The sequence below is a fragment of the Hyposmocoma kahamanoa genome, unplaced genomic scaffold, assembly GCF_003589595.1.
Source record: "Hyposmocoma kahamanoa isolate Upper Pololo Valley unplaced genomic scaffold, ASM358959v1 87, whole genome shotgun sequence".
NCBI lineage: Eukaryota > Metazoa > Arthropoda > Insecta > Lepidoptera > Cosmopterigidae > Hyposmocoma > Hyposmocoma kahamanoa.
Genome location: NW_020654422.1, coordinates 6,681,463 through 6,695,241, shown reverse-complemented (window position 1 = coordinate 6,695,241; position 13,779 = coordinate 6,681,463). Strand labels below are relative to the sequence as shown.

Here is a 13,779-nt window from a genome sequence, read left to right as displayed (position 1 = left end):
TAATAGGAAAATATAACTTCCATTATAACTTCTATTTAATATAACTTCATTGTTCTTCGATAAAAGCATTTATGTCGATAAGAATTCCACTAGTTCTTATAAATCTGCCCAACATTTTAACATGTAACTAAACTATAAATAACATTGTTGCAGTTTAAATGTATATATTTGTAGATCTTTCTTGAGTAAAAGTCTGAGTCAGAGTCACTATCAGAACTTGCATTGTAAATAGACCTGTACGTAAATGTATCTGTTATTTATGTTTTGTTTATCGTATGTGTGTTTATCGTAATTCCATACGATAGTATCACAGCAGGTTACGTTACATATATACTGCCAGCGCTCACCAATAACTGGTGTCCCGAGTACACTCGTAGATGTGATTAGACGATGAAATTATTCCGACAAAGTTTTACTCTAAAACTAGTTCGTTAATCGAGACCGTAGTTTGATTCAATTCTTGTTGAAATGGCATAGTTCAGGCGACCGACGACATGGCGACGAGTAGCGAAGACCAGATGCGGAGACGCCACTGTGTCGCGACTGCGAATTACATCGCACGTACTCGTGAATATACTTAAATAAGATGAACAACGTTATAGTTAGACGTTAACGCATTACCATAGGTTAAATGATTCACTCTACTATGTGAACTGCAATGAAAATTATTTTCCAGTAACTATGTAAGTATAAGGACTAATAATAAGTTCTAAAATAAAATTCTATTGTTTTTTGTTTTTGGCAAACAATGTGTAAGCTCCATTGACCTACCAACAGTAAGCTCAATAATAAAGCTATGGAATCGGACCAAAGTATGTATAGGTTTTTTTTTCCATGTGAACACTGAATTTTCTGAATGTCTCACCAACTCAAAATTATCAAATTTATATAGCTAAGGCAAACCTTTTACAGTTGTATAATTTCCATAGGTTTTTCATATTATTTCAAATATTTAATCGTGAATTATTTATTTGTTATTATAATAAGTTGAGATCTAAACAACAAATTAATAAAGATACTGTTATGAGTATGCGGTATGACTTTATTATTATTTGATCTTATATCTTCCACGGCCCTTAAAGTGCAAAAGGGCAGCCTGGGGATGTGTACAGAGGCGTGTCTAGGGACCTAACCAACGACTAAGAGCTTACGTAGCTGACAGGGCAGCAGCGTTGGTACGATGGCAGGATAATTGATGAAGTCGACGTGAGTCCTCGCTGTAGTTAATCTCCGGCCACCATCGACAGGGCAAACTTTATCTACTGTAGCACTTCGTCCGCACCCAAACTCGCAATCTTTGCTCGAAATGAAAACAAAGTGCAGATTTAAGGACGTTTTCTTTAAAAACTGAATCCATACGAATACAGACTCTACCCATATCTATGGACTCTACTTACCTTGTTTGAGTTAAGTGTATCCAAAAATGTTTAAATAATATACGCAGTATGAGTCACAGTAAAGTTCCATGTGAAAGAGTTCGTCCAGTAAAGTAAAGCCACCTTTATCTATTTCTGGCGTCGATCGGTAATGTGCGCATTACTATGTTTCGATTTGAAATATATAATGCTCAGGCCACACAATTTTAGTAATGTACGAGTTTATATGAACCCTGCCACACAGAAACGCGCGGCCGATGCGACGCGACGACAAAATTCCCGCGCCAGGGACGCTTCCGCGGTTGCCTCTTTGTGGCCCACAGACCACATAAATACTAGGTGAGGCCAGAGCATAAGGGCCCTGGTGAAATTACAGGCACATGGGACTTGTCAACTTACGTCTCAGGATGACAGGCGCAGTAGCAGTGTTCCTCAGATCTTTGCGATTCAAACCTCTGAGTGGCACTGTAACTTGCGTGTCGCTTGACACCAGACCCACGACTTGATCGTCCTTTCACTTGGTATCATAAAAAATAATATAAAAAAGATTTAAAGCTATAATAATAATAATACAAACACAGTTTAGAAAAAAATAGCAGCGAGTCAACGGATCATTAAATCACAGAAGCTCATTAGGTACTGCGCCGAACGCCATTCAGTCGCACGTGCAACAATCGCCTTTATTTAGCTTCTATTGTGGTATTCGTTACCAGTAATTTTTTTCTTTCACAACGTCATGCCAATTAAAAGCTTTGCAAAAAAGTATTTGATTTTCATTCTTAAACCAGAGGCAATGTTTATTTCCGCGAAAAAGTTTGCGATTAATTACCAAGGTTTGAAAGCCATTCAAAAGACTGGGTATTTTTAATGTAAAAGATTGTGGCGCACGATAACTAACCAACGGAATACAATTTGGGGATAGCACTTTGAAACGTCGAAGCTACATTTAACAATATTTACATGCCTAATGGGCCTCAGTTTTACATAAAAGTGTAAAAGCGAGTGAACTTAGGCACACCAGCGAAGTGGTCCAATTTGCATGTTTTATGCAAGCGGCGAGTGATGCGGCCGCGGACACTGTACGCTGCTCGATGCACACGCTACAGCCTCTGTGAAGTTTTTATGCGTTATTCCCACAAATAGGATACCGCTGTGTTTTACGAAGAGACTTCCATTTTATACCCTTTCTTCACAGCACAAGGGCACACGAGTCTTTCTTACATCGTAAATTGGAAAATCTTTTGTCATTTAAATGAATTCATAAACCAAAACTAACATGATTTATACACCAAAACATATATCGAGGAAACAGATAAAAAAAGTGAACATGTGTTCGCCATTCGTTGTTTTTTGCAATTCAGTTCATTTCGTTATAACGGCACCTGTTCTAAATATGTTGCGGTGAGAATACCGTTATTTTTTTTGTATGTTTGCCAGTAATCGACGGCCGTAGCCGACCATGTCGGTGGAAACATCCAACTTTTACAGAAAAGCCATCGTGTGAATGCAACACTAGCTAAATTGCATTGTTCGTTTTATTGCAAGTGCGGATCGCGGAGCTCTCGCCAGAATTATTTACTATGTAACAGCACATGCACTTTATTCTGTCCGCCCATTTTTGTATTGAAACCTTTCGTTTTATTCACACTACAGAATATAATATAACCCACGTTACTTTTACATACAATGTCAATTGTTCATAATAGATACATACAGATAGATTATAGACATATATACATATAGATAGATTAAGCCGGTATTAATTCGAAATAGTTCCATTTAGTAACAAAGACTACTTATTAACACTGTTGTTCAACAACCCGCTAATTAAGCGTTACGAAATATAATGATGTATGTATATTAACGGGAATGGGCCTGAGGCCTTAGGTGGTCACGTCGTTTATGCAAGAGCAGGTAAGCGTGTTCCTCACATTAATAACTAAACGGCGGTGGCAAAGTGACCACGCGGCCTCATTATAATTGGATCACGACAACTCTCATTACTGTTGAATAAGATTTGATGGCAAACCTTTGGCGCCACCCGGGACATCCCCGCTTCACAAACATCGGTATGCTCTATAAAACGTAACAGTCGCAGTTCAAAAGTGAAACTGAATTGTGAAAGATAAAATTTTATTCTATCGCAGTTTCCGAGTCCAACGCAACTTTAAGTTCCCGTGCTCTGCATGCGAAAATTAGTTCCAGGTAATTTCACTCCACTTCCAATTTAAACCACAATTACAATAACATTAGAAAAAATAGAACGAGTTTCTTATCTGTTCGAAGCGATGTAAGCGAGACGCATCTACACCATTATAAATTCAGTGTAAGGTTTGACATTGCCTTTTATCTAGAATTGCATGCGAGCTTTTCGCTAAATTCGAATTTCTTTTGTAGCACGTTTAGGGACAATGGTGCACCGATTGCAGCGCCTGCTTTAGCCATTTTATTTTCGGCCATTACGCTATTGTTGGCGAGAATCATTGTACAATATCGATTCGATGTCCTCAAAGCAACAAAAGGTGAAAATAACACATTGTTGTAATTTTGCTTTTAGTGCTGTAGGTATATTTATAATAAACTTAAGGTGCATTTCAATACAAACTTGGAATTCAAATGTTCTCGCAGCAGTCCTGCACCTGTAGAAGATTCAAGGTGATAACGAAAATAAGGAAATTAAATGAACGTAACGAAATAAAGTTCCACGAACTTACAAGCGAGCAAAATTTGAATAAAGTTTGTGAAATTTCAGAACAAAACTTTTAATAGACTTTTTTGCCAGTCGCGTTTGGAATCCTTTGGATTTGTTTTCGACTGTGTGGATTATATTTTATTCAGTAAGCATAAGTTGCTTTTCATTAGAGACATACACATGTGTGAGGGGTAAGGGTACAATTTCCTCACGTCACTCGCCACCAGCGCAAGATCGAGGCGTTGCGTCTATACATATGTCGGATCGGTCACCAATGAAATGTAAAATAATGCGTATATTTTCTGTTACTGGATTGTTGGGACACCACCGAAGGGGCACTGCACTCGTGACCTCGTGATTATTCATATAACTTATTTAAAAACATACTTTTGTGTTAATAAATGCTCATGAAAATGCTTCTTGCAAAATTTATTTTGATTGAATATCATTTTGTTGTTACTACTATGACATTCACAACATTTTTTGGAAAGTACTCCAATAATTTATTATCATTATTGATACAAAATTCCAACAAACGTAAAAAAAAACCGAACCAGTTTCTGTTGCCTGAACATGGCTATTTGTGTAAGTAGCCACGTTCAGCAAGCTTTTTGCTTATTCTCATCATATCTATAAACTTTGACTAGGAAATAAAACGTTGATAGAAAATTACGAGCGGCTACAAAGAAAGTAAATATATTAAAGGAAAAACACTCGAACCTAGAAGGTAAAATGTACCACCATAGATATTCTTTAATGTCAGGTTCCACACATTAATGTTCGCGGCGAAATTGGCCTTATAAAGCCTGTAACGCTTTTATCAAGGGAGACCATCAGCACGGAGAAACATTTCTATCTCAATGAGACATAAATAACCTATTCAGAAATAACTAGGCCAGTAAACGTCGCATACTGCTGTTCAATTGAAGAGAGGTAAATGTGCTTTATACCCGACCCATAACTACCTGACCTGGCATTTTTTTAGTAATATCAAGTGACGGGACAAACGTGCGCCTCACGGAAGAAAGAAAATTTATGTGGTCTGTGGTGCGCCTGATGGTAAGTTACACGCCTGTCCATAACAGTTGTAGTGCCACTCGGAGCTTGAAATCGCAAAGATCTGAGGCGCACTGCCACTATGCCCGTCACCTTGAGACGTAAGTTAACAAGTATCATGTGCCTGTAATTTCACCAGCACCCTTCCCCTTCAAAACCGGACACTAATTTTAACTGCCTCTGTGGCCGAACGGTGACCATGCCGGACTGCCACGCAGAGGTCTCAGGTTCCATTCCCGGGCCGGGAGAAACATTTGTATGGCCAACATTTGTCTATCTCGTGAGTTTGGACATAATTTGTGGTTGTTTATGAGTGTGTACATGGCACCCGCGTCACAGGGTTTCCCTAGTATGGGGCCATGTTGAGTGAGTGCGTGATTATATTATTATATTATAGTAATGCTGAATTACTGCTTGGCGGCAGAAATAGGTAAGGTGGCAGTACTTCCCTCTGGACGAACTCTTTTACAAGAAGCACAACTGTTACTAAAAATAAATATCACAAAAAAAATTCATTACAGGTAAATGATAACTGCATTTGTTTGTCTTGAATAAGACAGTGCAAGCTACAACGTGGATCGCTCGTCATGGTTGGTATCAACCTGTTATTGTAGTTTTCTAAATTATTATATGCAAATGGATCAGTACTCTGGATATAGTTACATCAAAGCGTACTGCTCATGTCTGCATAGTTTAGGCAGAACCAGTTTCAACAATGCGCACCCTTGGTGTAGTAAGGTCACATCAGCAAAATAACAACTTTTCGGGAGGAATCTTAACGATTGTACAAACGAAATTGGACGATAGCTTTTTATGCTCAAATAGTAAAGTTATATTTTATATAATTGCAAGTCAATGATTTTATACAAATAGTTTGAGATACTTCCCTGTGATACGAACTCTTTCACATGGCTCTACTGCTACTAAATACGGCTTAATATACTTCCTTTCTTGTCATAACCAAAGCATTTGCATTTTAGTAACTTTCGAGATATTGGCACCTATACTCCGTGCAACCATTTATTTAACTTTGACATATGCATGCCTCCGAAGCTTAGGGAATGGATAAAAAATAAAGGAACGAAGTTCTGTACATACCATAAGATGGAAAAAATAAATATTGACATACAACCAGAGATAATTTATTTCTCTGGACTTTGGATTATTTTTTTCCATCCTCTATGACTTTGGACTCTTTTATTTTTAATTTTAGTGAACTGACGTCTTCTTTAGCTCCGATATTTATCGAGTTAACTGATTAAGTAGCGAAGATTATTCAAGTAGATTTATTTTGGTACCTGTCTAATAAATTATAATGAAATTAAATTAATTATAATTAATTATAATATCTTATCGTTTGTTAAAATGAATCATCGGATTCTTTTCCATACGATCGGGAATCACTACTTGAATCCTCATAAACAATAATTATTAATTCTTGAGTACAAAAATTGTCGAACGCAATACCACGATCCCAATCAGACAATATTTTCTTTTTTGAACCCGCACACATTCATGATTTTTCACATTGAAGAAGTTGTCTTCGTAAATAAAATCGATTGTTACAAAAAAAAACCAACCCTGAAACGCATCAGAACATCACTAATTGATTAGAATTCGAGCTGTCAAAGGTTAAATAAATGGTTGGACAGAGTATACAGTTTTGGTTTTTTCTTCGAAAAATATAAATTATGCTGAGTTTGCTTAACAATAAAACTGAAACTAAATAATATATTTAAAAAATCATATATAGAGGGTTGTAGATCTCGTATCGCTACTTCCAGTTAGTTACGTTAATAACTCAATTTATTATATATTTAAGCAACAACTATGAATTTTCTCACAAAATTATTAACATAAGTAAGGTCAGGTGGGGTAAGAGGAACACCAGGGAAGAGGGACTAAAGTCCATAATACCTAAAGTAAAGCGTTTAGCACTATAGTCTCTCAGTCGATAAAACAGACAAACAAATTAGTTTTAATGGTTGTAAAGAGATATCGCTACGTTGTTCGAAATTTGAGAGAGAGAGAAAAAAATTTGACAGTTGTGTAGTCTGAAAACACGAGATGAGCGCGTAATTTTTCTTTGCTGGATCTTAGTAATAAAAAGTGCTGGAAATCATTTTTATAGAAAAACACGTAGTGAAAGCGGTACGTTTTACTTTTTATTACTTATTTCACATCAAAAACAACAAATAATACGAGGTTGATAGTAATCATAAATTTTGATAAAATTTTAGTGACTTCGTCCACATGATGTTAATTTTTGACGACGTTACAATAATTACAACACTACAACTTGATGTGTAAACAATCACACATTTTAAGGTAGTTTTTAAGGCCAGCAGCAAAATCATGGTAGTACATTTTTTCCGTCAGGAATTTTTATAAAATTTCATATTTTAGTCTAAAAAAAATTACATAAGCTCTAAAATAATGACGTTATCTAAGACCAAACATAAAAATGGCTCATTGCACTTTAGCTACGTGGTTACACTACATCTACACCAAATTTTGAGAAGAATAAATTTTGTTAGAAGTATAAATTTATTTATGGACCAAACATTGTTTTTCTATTATGACGATTTTAAAAAGTACTTAAGTTACTTAATTTGTTGATTTGTAAACGAGTGGCTAGAAATGTGCCTTTGTTATGCTTTGTACTAAAAAAATTACAACAGATTCACATTTTTTAGTTTGTCACCCCTGACCTTAATCTATATATTCCTCTTGCCCCAAAATTAATTTTTCACTTGTTTTTTTGATAACTATACGTTATTTCAATGGTTTCAAGATCAAATCCGATTGAAATAGTTTTACTTAGGAATTAACTACGGATATATTTAAATATACATTATATTTACATGAAATACGATGACAGTTCCTCTTGCCATATTTTTTGGGGGAAGAGAAACGTTTGCACAACCTGAACGTTTTTGTCAGATACATCGTGAGTATTAATTTTGGCGTAATTATTATTAAAACATGGAAAGCTGATAAACCAGGGCAAGATTTGAGTATATCGAAATTCGTATAAGACATCATTTATTCTTCCTAGAGCTCATAACATTTCTTTCGAAATAAAGTATGTTCCTGTTACCGACATGACCTTCGGTACTTTTATTAGGGAAATAGAAATGAAAATATGTTTATTATAAACGAATAAAACATTCCATTCTATGATTTACAAAATAATTACACAGACTACTACAAAATTAAAATTTATATCCAATAGGTAAGTCATTTGATAATAATTGTAATATTTTTTAAGTAAGTTGCCCGATAGTTATATTCAATCGATTTCCAGTTTCTTGAACGATCCCTCGAAGCCACTGAAAAAGGTGCTCATTGTTTTCGGCCCACCAGGTCGTTTTGACTCTTCTACTCTTTTCTTCAATTCTGCTTCAAAAAACTCTTCGTTTGACTTAATTTTATTCCAAATTTCATCTGGAAAAATATCCCCCTATTTTTATTTAATACGGGTTAAAAGATAAATAAACATGTGGACATAAATCTCTGTAAACGTATAAAATGTTAACATTCTATAATAATAGAAACTACACAACTACTATTATTCCACCTTTTTAAAATAAAAGAATCAGAACTATGTTAATTATTTCAGTATCTACGGTTACATACATTTGTACATATCATGCAGTATGTGCACTGCATTTAAAATTACTATGTATACGTTTAAACGAAAGGCACGTCTCACCTCGTAACACGTTTCCTTCTTTGTTTTCCCCTCCCGCCTCCTTCGGCAAGGCAGCCTTAGGAATGTATTCCTCTAACGAATCGGAGCCCACTGGATGAATCTTGAGTATGTCAAGCATTTCTTTCTTCATGAAAGGCTTCACCATAGACATTAATGTGTCGATGAAGTTGGATGCATTAATGAAATGAAACTCTTTGAGACGAACGAACATGGCTTCCTACAAAATGCAATTAACGATTATTTGTATTATTTCGTATTGATACCAAGAGTTTAGTAGCAAAAGAGCTCCTTGTGAAAGAGTTCGTCTAGTGAAGTACTGCCACCTTACCTATTTCTGCCGCCAAGCAGGGATGTGAACATTACTGTGTTCCTGTTTTGAAGAGTAAGGTGCTGGTGAAATTACAGGCACATGGGACTTTTCAACTTATGTCTCAAGATGACGGGCGTGGTGGCAGTGCCCTTCAGATCTTTGCGATTTAAAGTTCTGAGTGTCACAGTAACGTTATGGACAGGCGAGTCGCTTAATATCAAGCGCACGACTTGATCGTCCCGTCACTTAGTGTTGTAATAAAAAAAATTAAAAATCATCAATGTCGCCTTTTTTTTTCAAAACAAGGAAAGGATACTAATATATGAAGAGGCTGTAGGGGAAACGCTTTGCTTATGTAAATAAATAGTTGAACACTTAAAAACTTCAAAACCTAAAAATATGTTTGACGAAACCAAGTGGTTTCTACAATAGAAAATATAAGTGGAATAATTTGAGGCATAAAATAAGGAATTAATTCATTAAACCTTAAAATTTCCTGTTGGCAACGAACGACCTAACTTTTATATAATATTCTTACAAAACCGACACTGGCGAAATCTTAAAAATTGTCGCATTGCACCAGCAATAAGTAAAAAGAAGTGCGGTAATTGTCATCATATCAATAATGACGTTTATAAATATGTACCTACACGTTTGTTTAGTAACAAAATAAATTTATCTGCCTTTCTGTTGTGGATTACTTCGTAATTTTAGGAATTTTCATTCTGTTCCATAAAGTCATAATCTACGCCCCGGCCATGCACTTGACGAGCAACCTTCAAGAAATTTGAATAGGCTGCGCAACAAATTTCAAACGTAGGTATATTTTCGCACTGTGAAGGCAACGTACCTTGTGCATTAGATCATTGTATCATACAAAATAAACTTCCGAATCATATTTTAAATAAGTCAATTCAAATCAAATAAACATTATTATACTCATAGCATAGCACCTAATTAATTGTAACGTAGTTTTTTTTAAACGTTTTTCAGACGATAGTGGTGGCTGTCTGTAGCTGGTAACTGTGTAATGTAAGGTCGTATGTATAAGTCTCCTGTTTCTACATTACGCTTGTTCTAGCAACTACTCTTCAATTCGGAAACCAGCAGTGAAGTTTTGTAGTAGAAATAAGTAGGGTGGCGTTACCACTCAGATGGATTATGGGCAGTCAAATACCTAGTCACCAGCATACCAGAACGAATACATTGAAAGCACAGAAAATGGATATTGAAAATAAAGCAAATACCTGCAAGAAATAGAAAAACTGTTGAGCCACATTGAGATCCATACGTGACAGATGGCTGACAGAAACCTTGTCCATATTTAGAATAACAGCTACACCGGGAACAGTACCTTTTTCCCACTGCCACAAATCCATCAGCATTACGAACGCCCTATTTGAAATAGATATAACTATTATACAACATTTATCATAGCGTCCATACATCTATTGTAATAATTAGCTTTTTAATAATAAAGTATCGACAGTTTGAATCAATGTGGCAACATGTATGACTTTAATTTATGAGGTACATATGTTTGTAAATGTTTAGTATCAATACTTTGCGCTATCGACGAAGGAAAAGTTCATGATGAAACTTGCACGTTTATAGAAGATTCACAACCCTTGGAAAAGTCAAATCCCCAAACCGGATTGGACCAGTGTCGCACCCCGGACACTCTATACAACAGTAGAAACTTATTTACCTACTACTACTACGTACAGCAAGGCGCTGTCTGCATACACGCATATGTGTGCGTAAAAGTGGTAGGGTTATTCATCACTTCCTTGAACTATTTATTCTGTATCGAATTCTTAGGTTTTCGCGATTGTTATACGTAGGAAATGAAACTATTTTTCCGGATTTAAATCGAGTATATTTGTTTTTTCAAACAAACCAACGTTTCGGACTCTTTACAAGTCAACCGTGACCATGCGACCTGTAAAAGGCCCAAGACGTTTGTTTGTTTGAAAAAACAAACACGCGATTTAAATCCGGAAAAATAGTTTCATTTCCTATTGATTAGTTTAACTAGACAGGGACTTAATAAGAGCAAATGAATATTGTATAGGTAAATAACATGATAAAACAATAAATCAAATAATAATCAAATAACCGTAAATAACTGCAGTTAAGTTAAATAAATTAAAATAAGTAGCTTGAACATAAGACTTAATGCAAGAATAACACTACCATAAATTTGAAATTTTTATATGTACTCGATGTCATAAATAATATGTTTTGAAATCGCATTATTCTAAAAATTCGAAGTTTAAACATCAAAATCGTCTTTAGCGAACGGTTCGCTGATAGCCTGTTTCCTCTCCGTCAATGTGACGGTCAATATGAGGGGTGCGGTGTAGTATCTTTAAACTAGGGCGGGTCGGAGAGCTTGAAGAGTGCCCTTTTTCGTTACTTTTTTATTCTCTAGCTAGTGTGGTGGACTGTGGCCCAACCATCTCATTAGGCCCAGGGCCCATTGGCGAGATGCCGTGGCAAGGAAACCTTCAACATTCCTACACGAAAGCACACACGGACGATAATTATGCCGCACATGCCGAAAGATACAGTCGCAACGTCGTGCTCGCGTCTAGACTCTTCAGGTCAACGTAACGTTGCAAGCTGGTTTATTGCTAGCTGTATATTTAAATATGGTAGTCTTGTGGAATAAGAATAAGAGAATATTATTCCAAGAAGACCTCCGTAGCACCCCGAAGGCTGCCGAAGCATTCCAGAGGCTACCGACTTGGTATCTATAAGCTTACCACAGTTATGTATTTGCAACTACGACCATTATAATTGAAATTACAACTATAATGTCGTAATATTAAGGGACATAAGTAAAACCCCGTAAGTGAGCGTCGGGCCTTAGACGAGACCCATGCCCGGCAGTGTGAGGTATTGACGGTGATGATGATGATAATTAATTGGAGGACAATGGGACGAAGGGAAAAGATATTTCAGTCAGTTTTTTTTTGTTTCTGGTAGACAACATTGTTGTGAATTCATTCATATGTATACTAAAAGTCTACTTCCATAGCCTGAATAATTATAACGATTGACAATATACTCATTCGCCAGATATATTAGAGACAGTTAACCTCTCCTCATATAGCGAACTTTATGACGTCATTAGAGGTGAATTGAAAGTCAAAACGTTGTACTTCTTATTGTAAAAATAGCGGAGTTTCAAGAGCTAAAAATGTACCTACAGAAATTAAATATCTCGAATATGCTTTGTGAAATAACCAGTTTAATGCAGATATTTCATATCAGCACTTTGAAAGAAATTCAGAAGTGCACACAATCTTGAATTTATTGCATGGAACATGTATTTTAAAAAATATTAAAAATGTCTAATGTAAAGCAATAAAACATATTTTGAATATAGTGCTTAACCGGCGAATACTTACTTCACTACGTCATTGTAGACAAATTTCTGTGGATCGGCGTCTAACAATTGGCAATATATCGCTGAATATCCTTTCTTAGTTGGTGTATCTAAAAAGGTAATTAGCCTAAAAAAATTAATTTTATGAAGCCTTTTTCTCACTCAAACAGAGGCTACTAAGGAAGTATCTGTATGCCTTACATTTTTACAATTGTGAGATCTTGTTCTCGTAATCTATTATGCCTCCGTATATAATTACCTCCATACGAAGGCGTGCGGACGCTTCGGGCTTCGCCCTCCGCGAACCTCGGCCTGCGGCCTCGGCACTTAGGACTTTGTTTTAAAAAAAAATTAAATAGCTCTTTAATGGCGGCCATATTTAAAAATTACAAAAATATGTTATGACCACTACTGTATTATTATCAAATAATCTTAGAAATCTTTTCGTGCTAATTTTCAGTCCGAGCAAAGCAAGTTACAAAATAAATTACGGCTATATCGAAAAACAGCTGAAACAAAATTTTTACCCCAAATGATGATGCCATGTCATTTTCAGTCGAATTAGAAGAAATTATATCTATCGCCAAAAAAGTTTGTATGGTAGCCATATTGAAAAATGGTGAAAAATAAATTTTAACCGCTAATTATTATTAAACACTCATAAAGACCCCGACATGTCCATTTTCAATAGAATTAGTACAAATTTTTATCTGTTGCTAAAAGAGTTTGTATGGCGGCCATATTTAAAAATGACGAAAAACCAATTTCGATCACCGCCATTTTGAAATCGCCATCTTGAATTTTTTTTAACCCAGGCAATTGACCATTGTTACCGCCTATGACATTCCTTCGAGCACCTCGTACCTATCTCTAATAGGTTCCGTGATAGGAGGCTTTGAAATTTGTATGGCGGCCATCTTGTTTATTTGAATTTCGAACATTTTTTACATCCCGCGGAAATTGACCAGGGTGTATCTCATAAATGTGCACAAAAATCCCCCCCATATATTATAGTTTTTGCAGGCCGTTGATCACTCGTTTACATTTTCCACATTCAGGTCTTCTCATATTTGATTCTTTGCCTTGGAGCCTATCCGCGTACAACAGTATAAATATCTTTTTTCCACCATATTGGGAAGCATGCGTTCTATTTCTATCAGTGGGTAAGAACTTGTAGCTTTATATATATACTAGATGCCGCGCGATGCGCCGGGCCGCTAAAGCGGCCCGCGAGGG

The 13,779-nt window shown here is 36.0% G+C and overlaps 1 protein-coding gene across 1 annotated transcript in view; it reads right to left on the bottom strand.

The window, feature by feature from the left end:
- Positions 1-8,416: 8,416 nt before the first annotated feature.
- Positions 8,417-13,779, bottom strand: part of LOC113235327 (alpha-tocopherol transfer protein-like) — a 10,038-nt gene continuing 4,675 nt past the window's right edge. Inside the window, exons 3-6 of the mRNA XM_026470989.1 lie at positions 12,566-12,670; positions 10,397-10,544; positions 8,840-9,056; positions 8,417-8,571 (exon numbers count right to left, since the gene is read on the bottom strand). Of these exons, the coding sequence (XP_026326774.1) occupies positions 8,417-8,571; positions 8,840-9,056; positions 10,397-10,544; positions 12,566-12,670 (625 nt within the window). The remainder of the gene's footprint in view (positions 8,572-8,839; positions 9,057-10,396; positions 10,545-12,565; positions 12,671-13,779) is intronic.